At 42.7% G+C, this 21,552-nt stretch overlaps 1 protein-coding gene across 9 annotated transcripts in view; it reads right to left on the reverse strand.

Annotated features, from left to right (window-relative positions):
• Window positions 1–1,444: 1,444 nt before the first annotated feature.
• ZNF438 (zinc finger protein 438) overlaps window positions 1,445–21,552 on the reverse strand; it is a 178,904-nt gene continuing 158,796 nt past the window's right edge. For all 9 annotated transcript variants that reach the window (XM_050805630.1, XM_050805628.1, XM_050805626.1 and 6 more), the window contains 2 exons: window positions 5,270–7,106; window positions 1,445–2,250 (listed from right to left, as the gene is read on the reverse strand). In XM_050805630.1, coding sequence (XP_050661587.1) covers window positions 1,635–2,250; window positions 5,270–7,106 — 2,453 coding nt within the window. In that variant the 3' untranslated portion in view covers window positions 1,445–1,634. The remainder of the gene's footprint in view (window positions 2,251–5,269; window positions 7,107–21,552) is intronic.

Raw genomic sequence — 21,552 nt, forward strand, 5'->3', positions numbered from 1 at the left:
ACTCCACACCCACTACTCTACCTTGGCCAACTGGCTAGTATTTCTAAAACACGACTTCGTATCTGAGGATTGAGCAATCTATGAATTATTTCATAGTTTGAATTCAAGTTTCATGGTTTGAATTCAAGTAGTATTCTTTGTAGAAGTCATTTGGTAATGTCTTTGAGACCAGTCTTTCAAAAAAACAAACTGGGAACTGGTTTGAATGGTAAAGCCTTTTCATTATTAACCAAAAAGTTCTAAAACTATCAAACAGTAGAGGTCTGATATTCCCTATTTGAAACTGGGTAAAGCGTGATCAACTGACAAACCACAACACAATCTTTCAGATATTTCTATCCCTACTCTCTTATTCTCAAATTTACAAAACTATTTGCAAAAAGACAAATACTAGTTTTCTCTTTTACTATTTGAGGCAAATCATGTCTACGAACACTGGCTTTTAAAACCAGACATTAAAAACAGATGATGTAAGATCCACTAGCTTATCAATTAGAATTCCGTTCTTTCTCTGCTTAGGCAACTTCCTTGAGCACAAAATATTATGATCATGCCTGGGCTGAGCTGGCCACATGCATGGTGCTTTCATCCAAGGCTGAGATTATCAGTAGGATGAGTGCTGAAACTCCACTTTTCTAAGAAAATGATTTTGCAGCCAGGATGGCCAGAAACTTCAAATGACAACTTTACTGATTTGAGGTAATTTCCCAGGAATTTAAGAGGCAATCATTTACTCCTGGCTTTCAGCGAGAACCTGGGCTTGAAAAGCACAGTTCCATCTAAAATTGATCAGCTGGCAACAACCCTCTGAAGTCACTTGGGAGTGAGGGAACGCAGTTGAGACCCCTACACATCTGGACTGAACTATTCAGTTCACTTTCCAGGTTGTAAATTTTCTGGCCCCAAAGACTACTTGAAAATAACTTTTGACCAAGCAAGTGGATTTTTTATTAGCTGAAGTACTAAATTTTTAAAAAAATTATTTTGATATGGAACACTACAGCTATCAGACTTGCCAACAACTAATCTTCAAGGAAATGTGCATTTAAGAAAATAGCAAAATTACGAGAAACAAAAATCTGAGTCCTGAAAACATGGATTTTAAATTATTGTAGACGACAATCTTATTAAAATACTGCTCTATATCATATTCAAATAAACCAGAGAATTTAATAAATATCAGCACTTACCATCTAACTTGATACTATGGTTGAGACTAAAAGGGTTTTGCTGCCTGGACATTTTTGACATTTGTCAATCTACATAAGCAGAAAACATCTGAACAAAAGGAAGGACACACACACGTTTTCACTGAGAGCTATATTTGAAGAACAGCCTATATCCCTCTAAATTTCAATCTCCAAATTTTGATCTTTTTATTTATTCTGAAAGTCTAAGACATTAAGAATCAGTACATATGATTTTAAAATAAGACTGCATACAGTTAGAAAAATATGTTTCGAGAACATATATTTTATTTCATAAGAAAATAAAACCATGTACAAAAATCATTTCTGTTCACTCACGCCAATCCTGTTGTTTGATCTTTGTGACTAAGCACCACCATAAAGCACGAAGCTCTGAAGGAAGGCGGCGGCAGAGCTCTCTCCTTAACCCCGGCCTGCCTTGGGGTCTCATTTCTCAGCTTCACTGGAAAGTTCAATCACTCCCTGGTTGGAGACCGTATTTAAAACAGCCCACAGTTTGGAAGGGTCTTCACAATTATGCTGGTGCTTCCAGTGGCGGAGGAGGTCCTCTTTCCGTCCCAGCATCTCTGCACAAAGCAGGCAGTTAAAGCCTGAACGGGACCACAAGAGAACTGTGTGGAGGCCAGGACACTCAGGGCCCTGGCAGGTTTCCCTTGGTTTGTTGGTTCCTGACTGGGGTCCTTCATTTTCCATGAGCATTTCCATGCCATTCTGATGATGAAGGTGGAGCTGCCTTTTCAGTCTCGGACATGCGTGTGAATCCTCCTCGGAGGAATGAAGCTTCTCCGGCTTCCCTCTCTCAGGATGCCTTTTCCAGTCAGGGCTAGTGTGCTGCACCAACTCTTCCTGAGTCCCCTTGCTTCCTGGGAAGGTCCCTTCTTGTAGCCTGCCCTGAATCTCCTCTCCGTGAACATAAAGTAAATGAAACTTTATTTCCGCAAAAGACTGAGCAGTAATCTGACAACGGCCACATTTGATTTGTAATTTGACTTCATCTGCCTGGTTTAGAAGGAAGTCTTCTTCCAGGTTGGACTTGTTTTCTCTGAAAAGGGCAAAAATAGTGTACATAAGTTTCATGGAAAAATGCAATTGGAACCGTTCCTCTTAGCTCTCAGCCTTCAGGGATCTAAAACATACACTGACGAGAAAGACAAGGGCTGGGGTAAACAGAGAGCGCCTGGGAAGACCTTCCGCAAGGACCGCGGTGAATACCAACTGTCACTCTTGCTTGCGGCCACACATTTCTCCAGCTACCAGGGTTCCTTTAATCAACAGTCCTTCTCTTCATGCATCTGTCCCAGGTGAGCTAACTTATCTTTGGTTACCACAGGGACAGGAGCAATCACGTGGAAGAGTCACGTAAGAGTGCGTGAAGGGCACAGGAACACCCTCAGTTCTGCTGAAGGTAACGGTCCCACCCTACCCACTGTGGCTCTCCTTAACCTTGAGCACCAATACCTTCTATTCAATTTTGGCTCACTCTGTTATGTTCAGTAAAAATAAAGGGTGCCTATCCTATTTCTTCCTTGCTTTTCTATAGTTTCTCCTTTTTCTCAGACGTTTCTGTCCCCTTTAAGACCTCTGTGCCTTTCACTAATGAACCAGGAAACCTCACTTCTTCCTTCTTTTCCTATAGTTAGATTTTGATTTTTAGGTAAAATGTCCAAACTACATTTGGCAAGAGCGTCTGTTTTGATTTGGGGAAGGGGAAGATTTCACATTCAGAAAGGAGCCAGTGAGCACCCGCCTGAAGGTGCAGCAGGGACTTGTGGGGCTGGCCCTGAGTGTCGGGTTCATTTGTGCGGGGCTGGCCAGGGCCACTGCGCCACCTGCACCTTGCCTGCTGTTGCTGCTGGGGAAACGTGGAGAGGAGGTGGGCAGTCCCTGAAACCTGCTGCCCTGAGAGCCACTGTGATGGGGCCAGGCTGAGTCACCTGCTGGCCGGGGAAACAGCACACTAGGGCATGCAGGAGCGGGTAGAGGGGGGCCCTGAGGCGGAGATGGGCCAGGGGCGGTGCCACGCTTCATGGAGCCGGGGAGCTGGGGACAAGCAGGAGCCCTGCCCTTTCCAAGTTGGTGGGGTGGGAGCTTCCCAAGCGCAACAGCCTGCAGCTGCCCAAGCCGCAGCTGCGACCCAGGCATCCCTGTGCTCTTGGAAGCTGGGAGCAAGGAGGAGCCCTCCTGCCCTCCCAGGCATCACTGTAGTTACCCTGCTGTGGCTGCAGATCCAGGCATCTCTGCACTCTCAGGGGTCCGGGAAGGCCCCTTCCTCCCACAGACTCAAGAAGCACCTGCTCCTGCTGACTGGCTTCTCCTTACTGTCAGCACCTGCTCCAATCTCAAAGCAAGGCTGGGGCTGAGCCTGGGCACTGTTGTAACCTGGCTGGGTGTGCACACGCTTGAGGCAGTGCTGATATGCCCACCCCCAAAAACCCTGGCCCGCTCCAGACTTTGGGTGCCGATAAGCATGGGAGGGAGGCTGACGAAGGGGCGCTGAGGACAGCTCGGTGCCGGCCTGCAGGTGCCCCCTCAGCATGAACAGCCTGGGTGCCATAAACAGAAGCAGGAGGCAAAGAAGCTTCTGGGCAGAAAGGGGGAGGTCCCCGGTGAAGCCCCGCCATCAAGCTGGGGAAGCCCTGAATCCTGGGGGCCAGGCTGCCAGCCACGTGGACTGGAGTGGGAACTTGTGGTGCTTTTCTGGGTCTGTCCATGACCACCCATGGACCAACCGCACGCCACTTCCTCTCCTCTGAGGCACATAAAAGCCCCGGACTTGGCCAGACTTGAAGAGACAATGGGATGACCAGTGGCAGAGAGGGGCTACCCTCTCTGCTGAGAGCAGAAGAGATGACGGGGATGACTGGCCTGCAGAGAGGAGCTACCCTCTCTGCTAAGAGCTGAATGTTAGTTGGGACAACCTGGCTGCAAGGAACTGCCCCCTGCAGTTCAACTCTGAGCTGTTCTATCACTTGATAAAGTTCCTCTTTATCTTGCTCACCCTCTACTTCTCTGTGTAGCTCATTCTTCCTGAATGCAGGACAAGAACTCAGGACCTGCCAAATGGTGGGGCTAAGAGAGCTGTAACACAAACAGGCTGAAACACGCCCTTTGCTTGCCACACTGCAGGTGAAGAGCTGTGGTCCTTTGGGGAGCTCTGATCTGGGAGCCCCCTGAGCCAGGGCAGTGACTCCCTCCTGGGGCCATGCAGTTCCTGGAGTCTCCAAGCTTCCGAGCAACATCATGTTCCCGGTGCCAGCTGTGGAAGCTGCTTGTGATGTGCCTGGTCCAGACACAGCCTTGCAGGGAGGTGGCATCTGGAGCTGCCTAGCCTGCAGCAGCAGCCGGCGTGCCTGCCTATGCGCAGTGGCCAGACCCCATGCTCGCTCACACATCCCTCACCACTCTGTGCCTGGCTTGCCCTTGGAAGGCATGGGATCTAGGCCAGTAGCATGAGTTGAGTGCAGCCTGCCAGGCCCAGTGCATGGAATGAGCCTAATGGGCCAGAGCAAAACTCACGCCAAGGTGCCACTGGCCACAGAGGTTTCCGGCTGATGAAATGACACCCCAAGGATCCTGTAACAGTAATACTAGGAAGCAGGGTTTGCAAAAAGGAATGACTCCAGAAAGAGAGAACCTGACCTGATGGGAAAAACATGGCAAACGAAGAGGGTGGGGTCTGGGCACCTTAAGGTAGGGCCAACATGACAGACACACCCACTCTGAGTCCCCATCATGGGTCATGCCGCATTTTGGGGCAAATGATGCTGTTTAAAATAGTGCAAATTCTGTGGATGTGATTTTGGGGGAAATTACTTGTAAAGACCACTGGAACTATATACAATAATTTACTAGAGTGGTTAAGGTAATTCCAAATATGGATGATCAGAAACCAGAGAGAAACGAGATTATTCTTCACAGAACTAGGAGGTATAGATAACTACCTTATGAAATCTTAATCCAAGAGATGTTTTATAAACTCTCCTTTCTGAACATGAAATCTTCCCGTCTTCCCCAAATCAAAACAGACTCTCTTGCCGGGTTTCCATTCCATTGACACTCACCTCTCCAGTGATCCCTCCGTGCCTCGCACACTCATGTCTCTGTTCTTTGGTATGTCTCCTGGCTGCAGTTCACTGGCGGCGGGCTCAGTGCTGATCACAACCCTATGCACTTCTTTCAGATGGCCAAAATAGACTCGGAGGTGGCCAAACACTTTTGCACAAAACTCACAACACATGAGTTTCTTCAGACGGTTCTCACCGTGATGAAGTTTCATGTGTGTGTTCAGGCTGCCAGGACGTACGTAGGACTTGCGACAAATACGACAACTGTAAGGCCGTCTGTTGGTGTGTGTATTCATGTGGTCTCGAAGGTGCTGTTTGAACTGGAAGTGGTGGTTGCAGACATGACATCTGTGCCAAGGCTTCTTAATGCCAGAGAATCCACTTCTGAACATGGAGCTGGGCTTAGGCGAAGAGCTGTTGTCTTGCTTACAGCCAAGATATTTAGGAGTGAGTGAATTATTTAACGAAACATCCTGTCCTAGGCCCCCAAGCATCTGGGATTGTAGTGTAGCTGGAGAAGCCAGGGGGGTCAAAGTGGGTATGACCATGATAGGTTTGGGCATAATGCTACGATATTTTTTCAGGGTCCCCGGCTTTTGGTCTCTGAATTCTTGGGGATCATTTTTTACTCTTTCTTTACCATCTCTACACTTATTAATGACACATTTCCTCCTTTTTCCCTGAAATGCCAAAATTTCATCTGGTACCTTCCGTTTCCTTCCTCTTCTCTTTGCGGTTCCACTGTTCAGTTTTGTTTTGTGGTTGAGATCAAGTTTGGTGGGTGGACAAAAGGCACTTTCACAGGGACTCTGCTGTGACACTTGTGGAACAGGCAGCTTGCTTGCCACCTTGGTGGCTGCATTAAAGCCTTCTGTGGTGGAGGATACCTTATCACAGTCGGCCTTAGGTCCTGGAAAAGAAAAACCTGCAATGCTAGCATCTGATTTGATTTTGTAAACCTCCATTGTCTTCATTCTTGAGTAGGGTGGGATTGGCAGTTTCCCTTTGGGGACTGAAGAGATCAACGGAACTGCATTGCCAAGAATGGTTGGTGATAAACTGGTCATGGTTTTTGCAAGATCAACTTGTTCTTTAAACTTTTCACTGGCAACAGCAGAAGGCTTACTAGATGTTACCTTGCTTACAAAGTGTGGTTTCACTGAAAGACCTGTGAGGTCCTGCTTGGCAGGCCCCTCTGGTGTGGATGATGCTGGGGTGGCAGGAGGGTTCAGATTGCCATGGGTGTTGGTCACTGGTGGTCTCAAGTCCCCATGGTCACTTCCATTAGTCAGCGCAGCTGTGCCAATGCTGGCTGGGGCTTGCTCTAGTGATGGCACTTCCTCAAATGGGCTGGGTTTGTACAGGAGTTCAGGGTGGTGGGGTGGGGAAGGGGATACCTGAGGACACATTTGGGTTTGGGCAGGAGCTTTGCTACAGCCACTCTTAGGAAAGATCAGGATGGGTTTCTTTCTTGATCCTTTGCTATTTCTTGGGGGTTGATATCGAGGAATAGGAAGTTTCAGGTTTTCAGGTAGGGACATTCTGGGTTTCTGAATGGGCTGAGCTGATGCAACATGTGGCAAAGCAACAAGAGAAAATGTCCCCTCCTGGCCAGCAACCTGCATCAGAGCATAGTTCTGGGTGGACATCCCCAGTGGCTTAGAGTTGATGGAGGGTCCCAGATTCACCTGATCAGAGCGTGATGGTGAATGACATGGCAGCATTCTGGATGTTAGGACTTTGGGCACAATTTTTGGTGCGATGGTCCTAAACTGACTCTTATTCTGCAAACCTTTCCTACTCTGTATTGTTCCAGAAGGGATGTTTGATTCACCTGCAATGACAATAAAATATAAAGAGTTATTGTATGTAACTGTCCTGTTAGTGATACTTTAAACAACATGCATCTTATTTACTCTGCCCAGAAGAGATTCCTTGACCTACCTCCAAACCTTCTGGACAAACTCTTGTGTCCCTCAAGACCAGCTTGAAGATCAATTCCTGCCTACCTTCCCCAAGGATTACTATACTCATCTATGGTTCCTTAGCTCCTATTATGTTATTTACAATTTTCCATAATAATTTTTGTGTTTATGTGTATCTCTACTACTCAACACTGCTTGACAGCGAAGATTCCGTCCTTCTCATCCATGTATTCTGCAAGTCTATCTTCTCCATTTAACCTATCCCCACTCATCTTCACATGATGTCTGGTGTGTTCTGCTATGTAGTTTATTATTTTATATTCATGTTCTGCTTTCCCTATTAAGCTTGAGCTTTGTGAGGGTACAGCCTATATTCAATTCATCTTGATACTTCCCACTGCATCCTTTGTATGAAACAAGCATTTCTTGTATCAAACTTATTTTTCACTCAATCTCAGGATACACCATTTGACCCACTAGCAGTTGAGTTTGTTTGGCACAGTGGATGCATTCCAGACTGAATGCTAGCTTTGTTGCTGTTTCCCCATGTGACTTGCGAATTTCTTCTCACACCTTTCAAACTGTTTATGTGTGCTTTTGCAATTAAATCACCAGTATTAAAAAAGCTGATGTGACACCTTTAAAAAATGTTGAACAAAAACCAAAAAGATACAAAGTGATAAGTAAAGGTACAGAGACAACATGAAAAATATGTGAATGGCACAAAAAGCACCTTCTAGGATACTAACAAGAACAATTTTGACTGCTAGAATAACACTTCATTCTTTCTGGATTTATTAACCTGACCTAAGACCAATTACCACTACCTTAAGAGAACAATTGTGGTGTCCTGCTTCTAAAGACTGAATTATCTATTTTATTTTCTGAGGTCTCAAGGTCACAAGACCCAGGTGCAGAAATGTTTCTAATTTCTAAGTATCTCATATTAATCAAACTTCAATTCACATTTACTAGGCACCTACATTATTCCAATCATTATTATTCCAGGATTGGCTACTGCAAGCCCACGATCCCTTTTCTGAAATATTTGGAGGAAGACGTGGTTTGGAATTTATATTTTCAAATTTTGGAAAAGTAATAAGATGCATATACTAAATGTTACATAACTCCCAGCAGAATCTGCAGGGTACCCATAATTGAACCTATTACCACTTGTGTAGCAAAACATGCAAATATTCACAAGTAGGACAAACGAAGATTTTTAAATTGTCTTTATTTCAGTTCAAGTTTTTACTTCTGAATGAGTTTGGAACTTAACTTTTCATAAACTTCTGTTTTCAGAGTTTTTTAGATTTTAGAGTTGGAGGTAAGGGACTGAACACTGTGTTAGAGGATACAAGGTAGGTAGCAGACAATCTAGTGAAACAGACAATCGAAAATGTACAATCAGCTGGGTGCGGGGGCTCACGCCTATAATTCTAGCACTTTGGGAGGTTGAGACATGCGGATCACTTGAGGTCAGGAGCTCGAAACCAACCTGGCCACATGATGAAACTCCGTCTCTACTAAAAATACATAAAAAATTAGCCAGGTATGGTGGCGGATGCCTGTAATCCCAGCTACTGGGGAGGCTGAGGCAGGAGAATCACTTGAACCCTGGAGGCAGGGGTTGTAGTGAGCTGAGATCATGCCACTATACTCCAGCCTGGGCAACAGTCTGAGCGAGACTCCGACTCAAAAAAAAAAAAAAAAAAAAAAGAAAATGTAACATCAACCTTGATTTTCTTTTTTCTTTTTTTTTCTTTTTTGAGATGGAGTTTTGCTCCTGTTGCTCAGGCAAGTGCAATGGTATGATCAAAGCGATTCTCCTGCCTCAACCTGCCAAGTAACTGGGATTACAGGCATGCGCCACCACATCCGGCTAATTTTGTATTTTTAGTAGAGACAGGGTTTCTCCATGTTGGTCAGGCTGGTCTTGAACTCCCGACCTCAGGTGATCTGCCCACCTTGGCCGCCCAAAGTGCTGGGATTACAGGCATGAGCCACCGTGCCTGGCCCATCAACCTTGATTTTAATGCCTACAGTGAGTGAATTAACAATTTTAGCAGGAAGTTGGTTCTTTCAGCAGAAATGACACCCCCTAAATAAACAAGCCACTTAGTAGAAATAAGTTGACATTTACATTGACCACTTTATTTTTAGAAAGTAATTGTTTTGTGAAGAAAAAGGATGTTATGAAACATAGTTCACAGAATAGCCTGCACTAGAGTAAGAAGTATAAGGACTAGTGCTATGCTCTGGAAAAATTAGAAAAAGATAACTATTTGTTGTTTTCCTTCTGAGTCTGATTACCATGAATTCCGCTTGTGGGTAAACTGAGTGGTAAATCACTTCACAATAGTCATCTATATGGATTGCTACTTCTTCCTACACAATTTTAATTTTTTAAGTTTTATTTTCATAGCCTTTAAATGTTTTTCATTTTAAACCTCACTTTCTCATCTTTTTTTTTTTTTTTGGAAGAAGTACCAAAATAAGTTGTAAATAAATACTTTAAATCAGGATCGAGAGACTTTGCAGAAAGCCTGAAATTACTGATGGCTTTTGGTTACTTAGAGATGTGGCTTAATACATAATTACATTAGCAGTAATAATGTTCTTTGCATTTACACAACAGATCTGGGGTATGGAAGGGAGAGAAGAGAAAATATTGGGTCATTTATCACTAGTTCTTCTTCCTAATTGGGCAGAAAATATTTACTGCAAGAAGGGCTAGAACAAAGGCTTAGTAATACGCCCTCTTTAAAGAATATGTGACAATAACACATCATAGCCCAAGATCTATGACTCCCTCATCTCAAATCTGTCCAGTGGCTCTTCATCTCAGAGTAAAGCCAAAATCCCTGCAATGGCTTAAAAGGCCTCATGCTTTAAAAGGTCCCTGGCAGTCTCTCTGACCTATTTCCTCCACTTGCTCCACTCCAGCCATGGTGGCCTCTTTGCTCTTCTGGGCATGCACCTCCTGAGAGGTGGCTCCTGGCTGGGAGGAGCACTCGCTACTCCCACATGCCCAAGACATTTTTCCCTTTTATGCCCAAGACAATAAATCCCCAGTACTTGCTGCATCATTTCCTTCAAGGTTTTGTACAAATGGCTTCTTCTCAACGAGCATCTTCTCTGACGACCTTATTTAAAACTATATCCCATTGTGAACTCCCTGCTCCCTCTTCCTGTTTCATTTTCTCTAGATCATATGTTCCATCTATGGCCAGATGCGGTGGCTCATGCCTGTAATCCCAGCACTTTGGGAGGCTAAGGCAGGCAGATCACTTGAGGTCAGGAGTTTGAGACCAGCCTGGTCAACATGATGAAACCCTGTTTCTACTAAAAATACAAAAATTAGCCGGGTGTGGTGGCAGGTGCCTGTAATCCCAGCTACTTGGGAGGCTGAGGCAGGGGAATTGCTTGAACCCGGGAAGTGGAGGTTGCAGTGAACTGAGATCATGCCACTGTACTCCAACCTGGGCAACACAGTGAGACTACGTCTCCAATGAATGAATGAATGAATGAATGAATGAATAAATAAATAAAGTATCACATATATCGCCTGCTTTCCCTAGAATTCCTAGAGGACAGGGAGTTGGTCTGTGTCTTCAGGGCCTACAGTATCCAGTACATGACAGAGATTTACTAAATATTTGTTGAATTTTTTAAGCAGTAATAAAGTGATCAAAGAGAAAAATAATTTAGAGGTTGAGCCTTGGAAATTTTGTAAACAGTGGGAAAAAAACACAATGTAAAAATGACCTTTAACATTTCAATATTTTGAAAATTTAAAAGGAAACAGAGGATATTTCTCAGAAACATTTTTAAATGTAATTTTATTTATTGCCAGAATAAGGAGTGAATAATCAACTAACCACCTGAGGAAATAACAAAAGAGAATGGTAAATTATGCTGCTGGGGCATACACTGAAATAGTCAAAGAAACAAGCAAGCTCTACAGAAAACACACACACAGAGAGGAAGAGTGGGGGGATTAGAGCGAAGACAGAGGAACAACAGAAAGGGAAACCAAACCTCAGAGGCAGAGCATGGTAATGTCAACATGAAGAAAGGCAGAAATAACAGACAGCAGAAGATGCAGCTGAAGCAACAACAGTGGTCAAGGTCACCTTGAAGTCTCTAAAGACTTAAGTTGGGAAGGAGCTTCCTATTTTTTATGACCAAGTGTGAGAAAGCAACCTTCTGACAGTTAAGGTTTCCAGAAATGAAACCAGATATACTTCATACAGCCACACCAAAAGGGAGTGAGCTAATTATGATATATTTGAAGTTAATGTGCTTCAACTGATCTTCAAATGTCTCTACATTATAGTGGGAATAAAATCACATAGGAAGAGCAAGGGCATTCAAAGGAAAAGGAGGCCACTGTGGTCTGAAAACAAAAGGACACTCCTGAGCTCTGTCCCGGCTGCGAGAGCACCGATCAGTGTCAGCCGTGTGGGCAACCTGAAGTGACAGAGGCCCAGATGACCGATATGATGTCTGCCAAACTGAGTCCGTGCTCCTCAAGGTCCCTGCAACTTAAAGAAGTGGATGCTGGGGTTGAAAGGCTTATCAGGTGGTTCATGATCAATATCACAAGCTAATCACAAAGAGTTTGTGGGGTGAAAAGATAAGGTCTTGTTGAGTACATTTAACATACTATGCTTGTCTGGCTCTATCAGGAAGTACATACAAAGGTGATGGTCTCCATGAAAGTGGCGCTGAATCCAGTTTCTCAGAATCATTAAGGACAGGAAACGAAACCAATGTGTTAATAGAAATGCAAGGCAGAAGAAAGACAGCAAGGCCACAGAAACAGAAGAGAAAAAACCCTGGTAATTACTTAAGTGTCCACCAACAGGGTGCTAATAAGATAACCATCCAACCATACAATATAATACCATGCAGTAATAAAAACAAAGAAAGAATCAGGGTGATCTGGAATACTCTCCAAGATGGGAGATGTACAGTATGCTATCACTTGTCTCAACAAAAATGAGAAGATACACACACAAATATATCCTGTATATGTGCAGAATATCTCTGAAATGAAACAAAAGAAATCAGGATTATGGGGGCCTTTGTTGGGTGGAGGGACCCAGGGGAACTAAGAAGTCAGGAATGGGATAAGTGCTAATTTCCCACTGAATACCCTCTGTGCCTGGCACACAGGAGGTTCTCAGACATATTTGTTTAATGAATGAAAGGAAAATGAAAGTTTCCCTAGTTGAATCCGTTTTAAAAAGCAGTATCTTTTGGGATATTTGTGATGAGTGTGTGTCTATGCATAAATGACTGTCTAGATGTACACACAGAGAATGGCTCATGTCTTTTATTTTCCTTGACTACTTAATGACAAGAATTGCTAACGATCAGGGAAGTAATCTAGTAAGTAATCCGACAGGCAGTGCATAACTACCCAAAAAAGTTAAGCACTGAGAAGTATTAGAGCTCATTACCTCCCAAGGACAAGTGGAGTTGTACGAATTGTTCCTCCAAACATTTGCTTTATAAGATAAAATGAGGCAATTTGCAATAAAGGTCAGTGATGCTAGAATAACACTTTTTTTTTTTTTTTTTTTTTTGAGTAGTCTGAACAACAGGAGTCCTTAGAGAAGCTGAAAATGCCATTAAGTTTTTAAAAGCTCTAACATACTAAGATAGTATGACTGCAGAAAGTCTTTCTTGGCAATATAGTTATACAACAGTGGTTTATTCCACTACACATTTACAAGGCCTTTCACAGATGGTGTGATCTAAAAACTCTCACCTGCACCCACTATATTACAGATCTTACAGAACTGTGCACTAACTAATGAGAAGTAAAAATTTCCACTGACATTCATAATTTCTGGAAATCCTGCAAAACTACCCGTAACACAGTTAAAGAGACTCACAGGACTCTTGGGTACTAAACATGGACTTTTATTAACTGAAGACATAAAAGGGTCGCTCAGTAAAATTAATTTTGTACAATTATTCAACAGGAACACTTAATATTAGGATCTTAAATATGGGCTGTTTTTAATATGTTAAGCATACTAAAATAATGATTTTGAAAAGTGACATTTACAGTTGGTGAGAAATTGATCTAACTGGGATTAAAGGGAAACTAGGAAGTGTTGAGCCCTTATTATGGTCTAGAATTGGTGCTAGGTCTTTTAATTAAATCTTCATCCAAACTCTGCAAATAGGTATTACTGTTCCCCTTATACAGATTAAGCAAAATGAGGTTTGAGGAAGTTAAATAATCTGCCAAAGTCCACACAACCCAGAGCTGTCCCATTCCAATGCAAAGCAATGACCTTTTTCTTCATTTTCCTTCAAAGGGGCGGGGGGATTATATGTGAAGTTGTCCAAATTTATCACAAAATATAATACCATATCTAAATTTTAAATAGAAAAAAAAAAGAAATTTTGAAATAGAAATAGCTTGTCATATTCTAAACTTTTTTTTTTTTTTTTTTTTTTTTTTGAGACAGAGTCTTGCTGTCACCCAGGCTGGAGTGCAGTGGTGCGATATTGGCTCACTGCCACTTCTACCTCCCAGGTTCAAGTGATTCTCCCGCCTTAGCCTCCCGAGTAGCTGGGATTATAGGCATGTGCCACCATGCCTGGCTAATTTTTCTATTTTTAGTAGAGACGGGTTTCACCATGTTGGCCAGGCTGGTTTCGAACTCCTGACCTAAAGTGATTCACCCACCTTGGCCTCCCAAAGTGCTGGGATTACAGGAGTGAGTCACCGCGCCTGGCCTAAAATTTCTATTACCATTAAATTATACTAATTTTCTGAAAGCCCACTTATTAGAGAGAACTCACAGAAAATTAATAGTCATTTGAAAGCAAAAGCACATTATATTTGAATTTGCCACTTACTATCCATAGGACTCTGAGAAATCCAGAAAGGCTGCTGGATATTTGGAGAATGTGTAACGTGCGTCCTCCTCCTCCTCCTCCATTGCCATCAAAGGATTAGAGATTAGATCTGATGGACATCATTTACATGTTAAAGGCAGTGGAGGAAAGAGTGAGGGCTCAATAGCACTAGGTGCCAATGTCTTACCCAGCTTTATTAAACTGTTTCACAATGCAGCTACCACAAATAGTATTAAGAGACAAGCACATGAGGCAATTCTCTAGATAGCCACAAACAGCTCACTTCCTGATTTCCACTGGCAGAACCAAGGCCTGCTTTGTTGCTTCTGAATAAAGTTGTTCAACCTCATCTGGTTGCTGGTTTGGGCAAAGTTCCATTATTCCATCTGAGGGGACCCACAGGCCTACTGCTAAGAGTGCAGAAGGGAGCAGGCAGAGAAAGAGAGGCGTATCCCTGCTCTTGAAACAGGCCCCTGGATCCAGGCTCATGAGGGAAGTTCTGCCAAGTCTTGGTCACTAAAGAGCCAAAAATTTTAGGTGTTGTTTTGGTTTTAATTTTATTAAACTGAAATACTCTATTTTCAGTTTTATTCGTTGTTATCCCTGTTTTCTCTGCCACTTGGCTTTCAAATAATAAATTCCAGTTGGGGTTCAAACTGTTTCCCAAGATGGTCTCTAGTTAAAATAAACATGGTAAAACCCTGGAGAGGTCTGGGATAAAAGCAATGTCTCATAACACAAGGGAGTGCAACTTAATTTTGTTGAAAAGCCTATAAACACCCTTAGCCATTACCTACCCTCTCCCCAAGCCACTGTCCAGGGTCTGCAGCAGCAGTCAGAGTCAACAAGAATTTATTGAGCATTGACTATAGAGTGTGCGCTGTAAAACGTGCTGGCAATAGGCACAAGTGTTCTTTTGTTTCTAAGGACTCAGGATGCCAAATGCATTTCTAGTCCACATATATGCAGCACGGAGACCTCCTAGAGTCATCATGTCTCAGACCTAAATTTCAGGAAATCTGAGACAATGCAAAGGAAACAAGCACATTCCTAACTGGAGATGTTGTATCCTGAGTCTAGTTTAGTCCATTCTCCTTGACAAGACTTGTAGTGTTCTGCTCAATTATTGCTCTTAGCTAACTCCCCTCTCCCTCCTTAACAATACCAGTGACATGCAGGCAACTTCCACTCAGCACAGGCCTTTGAGATTTGTCTTGTCAAACAGTCCATCCATCACCTCACTTAGCGGGGAAGAAATTCTCATTTTCTGAGGAGCTGAGCTTCTTTATCAATACTGTTTCTTTAATATTATCCCAACGATAAGTAGATTTTATGGGTTAGGTACTGTGCAAAATATATAACATGCATTATCTCACTTAATACCCAAAAAACCTGAATTAGGAACCACTGTTGTATCTGTTTGTTTTTGAGACAGGGTCTCACTTTGTCACTCAGGCTGGAGTGCAGTGGTGCAATCACGGCTCACTGCAGCCTCGAACTCCCCAACCTCAGGTGATCCTCCTACGTCAGCCTCCCAAGTAGCTGGGACTACAGGTGCACACCAACATGCTGGGCTAATTTTTGTATTTTTTATGTATTGTTTTGCCAGGTTATCCAGGCTGGTCTCGAACTCCTGTGCTTAAGCGATCCACCTACCTCAGCCTCCCAAAGTGCTGTGATTACAGGCGTGAGCCACCGTGCCTGGCCAAGTCTGTTTTACAAGGATTTCTAAGCTGGTAAGTAACAGTGCTGGAACTCAAATCCTAGCCCATTTTATTCCAAGAGCTCTTTCTACCTCTGCACGCTGACTGTAAGCTACTACATGTGGTTATGGCCAGCATCTGATCTTCAGTAGAAAGACTGTGTGTTTTGGGGTTTAGACAGATTTGGTGTCAACTCCTGGCTCTGTCATGTACCTGTGGCTTTGGCACTTCACTCTCTGTGCCTAAATGTTAGGATCTATGAAATGGGCATAGTAATAATCTGCCTACAAAGGTCCCCGTCAGGATTAAATGAGAAAAATACCCACGATGGTGCAGGTAGTTCCTGCTACATGTTAGATGCTCAGCTGATATACTAGTTTTCCACTTTCTCTTGCTAGAGAGTATCAGATTTCTGACATTTATTTTTGGTGGGAAAAAAGGGCACAAATTTTGAATGCTCAGCATATGGAAGTAGTTCTGAATTCTTAGTGTTTCTATTTTGAAAGGTCAATGAGGGAAAAAGAAAAGAAATGGTATTACTTGTGCTGGCCTCAAAAGATAATTCCCCAAAATGAAGGCCTCAGAAGCAAAAATCTCTCTCTGCCCTTCTGTCTCTGGCCCTTCATTGCCCCCTGAGACTGGGCATAGACTCTAGAATCCCTCTTCCCCAAGGTGAGTCATAGAAACCAGAACCACTTTTCCCCAAAGCCAGCCATAAAACCTAAAATTATTACTCTAACCCTGGCCATAAAGAAATGATCTGACTTACTTGTTTGATTGTAGGTCATTGGACCCCCATTCCAGAGAGGGTCCTACCTCATACCCAGAAGGAAGGGATGCTGTGCAGAGAGGTCAACAGCAACCCAGAACAGACAAGCCTTGCTGGGTTTCCTCACTCACTCCATTAGCATCAGATCACATCCCTTTTGTTCAGTTATATTTCTCCACAGCTGTCCATATTTTGTTGAACCTCAGCATGAAAATGGACAGTTTCCCATCTTTGGGTCTGCATTCTGAAGGTTCTCTTGTCATGTAACACACAACTGATTCAATGTATATGCCTTTTCTCCAATTAATCTGCTGATCTGTCAGCTCATTATCAGTGAACCTTCAGAGGGGTGAAGAGGAAGTTTTCCTTTGCCTCTATGCTTGTAAATAATGAAACTGTATTTTAAATCTTGTGCCTCTCTCCTGACACTCACGCTGGTAGCTCAATCTTTCCTAACATCTGATCCAATCTGTCTTGCCAGGCTCTCTGATTCCCTATCCACACCCCACTCCCACTTGCCCTTCTGTAAATTTTTGTATCCCAATTGATAAAGTGCTAATTGGATTAACAATTTGATGTGAATAGGGTTAACATACATGCATTTTAAAGAGCTACTTTATGGAGACTCTCCTTTCCACTTTAGTTTATACCTAGTAAGTAGTGAGGCCAATTGTTGCTCTTAAACCTAGTAGGGAAGAAAGCAACTACCCTAGTAGTTGTTCGGAAAGTGGGGGTAAGTACAGGTCTCAGTGGCCCTGTGATGGGGGAGGATGGGGCCCAGAGTGGGGTGAGGAACACTTGCCTTGTAGACTTTAGTATTTTGCCAAATAAATCATTGTAAGTTTTAAAACAGCCTGAGTACAGAAAGAAAAGTAAGGCACCGAAAGAACTATAGCCCCTAAAATAGACTAAATGATATATATAAACACAGTTGTCCCTTACCATCTGTGGGGAACTGGTTCCTCCAAGGGGCAGTGACCACCTTCGGACACTCAAATCCACAGATGCTCAAATCCCTGATGTAAAATGGTACAGTGTTTGCATATAACCTATGCATATCTCCTCTTGTATATCCCAAATCATCTCTAGACTGCTTTTAATACCTAGTGCAATGTAAATACTATGTAAATAGTTGTTTTACCATATTGTTCAGGGAATGATGACAAGGAAAAAAAAGTCTATACATGTTCAATACAGATGCAAATAAAAAATTTTGTTTCAATCTGTGGTTAGTTGAATCCATGGATGCAGAACCCACAGATGCAGAACCCAGGATGTGGAGGGCTGACTATATCATGCTGCAAGAGGAAACAAGCATTCTTTATGAAAGAATTTAAAAGCCAATTACCTAGAATATTAGTGGCAATTAAAAAAAAAACACACAATATGGTTGATAAACTGAAGTAACTAATTACACTTTCAGGGCCATGTAATTAATATCCCAAGTGAAAAGCACATTTAAAAAGCTTTACCATTTAAAATATATTTTAATGATTCTCAATTTCAAATAATTTCTTCTTCATTCTAATTATGAAGCTTTTATTGGTTCTTATTTCTGGAAGGAATTGTTTTTTATTTGGAATGATTCTGATAAAACATGATTGAAAGCTATATGAAATATGTTTGCTTTTAATACATTTAGAAAGATAAAGTTGTTTATTTTTTGGCAAAATAATTTTGTAGCAAACATAAGATTTTATTCATTATTACAAAACATTCAAGCCAGTATCTTTACTCAAATCTAAGAATGACTGAGGAGCATAAGAAGTTAACTAAGAGCTAACGACCTTCCAAGGACACTAAGCTAGACAAACGGAAACTTCTGAAATGCTTTGTTAACGCCATTCTCTCAATATTCTTTTTGTTGTTATTATCACTAAAACTGTTAATATTCAGTTGAGTCACACAGTTGAAATTTGGACCTTGATAACTGAACTCCAACATGGTGAAAAGCAGCAGGTCGTTTCATTTAACCTTCTATCACCATCACAAATACTTGTGCACACTCTCTTTCCACGACATTCTGACATTCACCGAGTCAGCTGTTACTCAATAGAGCTGGTGAACAGGGAAATATCCCGCAAAAGAGATTTAGTGACCTGCACAGATACGGCATGGCAAGAAATCTTCCACAACAAATTAAAAATGGGCCCTTCTTCTTTATAAATTTTCTTTTTCTTTTGAGACAGGGACTCGCTCTGCCACTCAGACTGGAGGGCAATGGTATGATCATAGCTCACCCTGCAGCCTCAAACTCCTGGGTTCAAGTGATCCTCCTGCCTCAGCCTCCCAAGTAGCTGGGACGACACAGGCACACCACCATGCGTGGCTAGTTTTCAAACATTTTTTTGTAGAGTTGAAGTCTCACCATGTTGCCCAGGTTGTCTCAAACTCCTGGGCTCAAGAGGTCCTCCTACCTCAGTTCCCTAAGTGTTGGAATTACAAGCATGAACCATAAATGGCGCCCGGCCTACTTTTATTTTTCAATAGCAGTTGGAACAGTTAAGTATCTGGGATGACTAACAAGATGACAGTTGGTGAAGAAAACCTGTTCCTCAGTGGGATAAACAGAAAGATAGGGTTTCAACATCAGAATGTAAAGTCAGTTGGGAACAATTAAACCAGGACACATGCAAAAAGATGGAAGTTTCTTGCCTTTAGTCAAAACACTATGATTATGAGACTAAAGTGGTAAAGATCACAATGTTTCAAAAAGCAGGGAACCAAAATTACAAAGGTATCATTTTTATACTGTAATTTCAAAAGTAAGTTCATTTTATCTAAAAGAGGTATTTCTGAGGAATGTGCAAACTACATTTTAAAAAATGAATTGTTTCACTGCTTTATAGTAGAGTTTTACAGATGCTTTACCTTCACTGCTGATTTATCTTTAACTCACAGTGATTTATAATTTTTTTGCTGCACGTTTTTCTACACCTCAGCTTTTATGTCAAATAGTTCATGATTTGTAAGTACAAATGCATAAGGTTGGACAGCCACAGATCTTTAAGAAGTCAAGTATTCCCTTGTTATGCAGATAATTATTCCCTAACATTTCTGCTGCTAAGTCTTGACTGTTCCTTGTTTCTTTAATGAAGACACACCTTTCCTGAACATAGAGGGACCATCTACAATACTGACACTTCGAAGAAAATAATAAAAAAGAACATGAAGTCCCAGGCACTGGCAGGTACTGAGGTGACTGGTTTGTGCTGGTCACCTTTGAGGAGCTGACCAGATTAGCTGTCTGTGAGTTAGCTGGCATCTACAGATCCTGTCGTGTGACTGATGCCATCAGATTCTGACCTGAGCCAGTACCAGGAGTGAAGGCAGCGGAGTTTGAAAGCTGTGGTGACTACTTTGGATTCCTTTGCCTTTGAATTCTGCCATCCTTCTTCTCCACCAATATGTTTATTGTCTTTTAGTGATGACTACGAAACCTGGGTTGAAGGGAATATCTACTCTCATCCACAGATGAAGAGTATGTCAGTTATCTTTCCCATCTCCCTGGAGATGGGGTCATAACACAGCCCACTGCTTCTCCCTGCCTCGAGGCTATGTGTGCCTGTGAGCGGTCTCCTTAGGCAGATCCTCCCATTCCAGAGCCGGCCTCCTGGCTGACCATCCACACACACTCCCCTCAGATTGTAGGTTCATCCACTTGCTGTCTTCCTACAGAACCTTGCCCAGCTGGCCCCACCCTGTGCTCTCTACTTCCACCTCCTGTTATTTGGTGCTGGAGAAATCCAACCATTGTGAACGCTGGACAATGTTGTAAGTTCAAAGTTTCTAGTTCAAAACCGATTCCACAGTCTATTTACTTGTCCCTAAGAGACTCTTGGTGGCCCAGGTTCCTTCCCCTGCTCTTCTGAGGCACTCTCCCTCTGCCGCACCCCTGCCCTATCCCCAGGGCCATCTCTCTCTTGCCAATGATTTTTGACACTGACTTCATGGAAAAAAGAGAGGCTATTATGTGGGAACTCATTCATTATCCCTTTTATATGTAAACTCCCTTTTTGTCTTTGATTATGTCACACAAATGAGTTTATAAAAACCTTTTCTGTAGTGGGGAAAAGGAGGAGAAGTATTATAACTCTAAATATACAATGCTCAAGTCCTGATACATTAAAATGTACAAAAAGGTGCATCTGAAAATAAGGAAATGGAGTATTCCCAAACCTTGTCTGGAGGCTACCCTTCCTTCCAGGCCCCTTGTGCCTCGGGGATCCTGCACCACTGGTGAGCTCCCCAGCTCTCAGAGAGGCTGGCCTGTGACCACCCTATCTAAAAGGAGCTGCTCAGCCCCATGCGATCACTTGCTGTTTTCTTTTTCTGCTTCATTGTCCTTCGTGGTACTTACCTTCATGATGATATTACATTATCTGTCTCCTCCCTAAAATGTCAGCTCCAAAAGAGCAGGGGCTTGTTTTGTTACCGCCAGGGCCACAGTCTCCTGATCAGCAGCTGGCAGTTGTACAACATATTTTTTACCAAAGGAGCGAACTATTAACTCTCAACCATATTGACATGCCTTCTTTCTGCTATGCTATTGCTGAACACAAAAACAGAAAAACAACAGCAACAAGAAAGAGTCATTAGGCCCTATCTCCTTCCTTTTCTTCCTGAGACAATCTACGGTAGATATGTACATATACACTGCCTCTACTCATCCATTTCTATTCTTCCCTCAAATCTCTAGAATCCTGAAGTTCTATTTCGAAGAACTAAAATGCCCCTCAGTCAGAAGTCAGACTGAATGCTTAATCTGCTATCTGAAGTCCTCCACCAATTCTTGGTATTAACACCTCCAGTCCATAGACGTGAAAACGTTTCTTGCAAGATCACAAAGCAGGTATTGAGAGTTGGATTTTCACCCAGGTCTATCTGGCACCAAAGCTGCTCTCCCTCCATTCCAAAACACTGAACTTAACTAAGTTGTTTAGCAATTTATCTGTTTACATGTCAGTCTCTTCCAGTGGCCGGTGAGTGCCACATAAT

Source organism: Macaca thibetana, chromosome 9, assembly GCF_024542745.1.
Source record: "Macaca thibetana thibetana isolate TM-01 chromosome 9, ASM2454274v1, whole genome shotgun sequence".
NCBI classification, from domain to species: Eukaryota; Metazoa; Chordata; class Mammalia; order Primates; family Cercopithecidae; genus Macaca; species Macaca thibetana.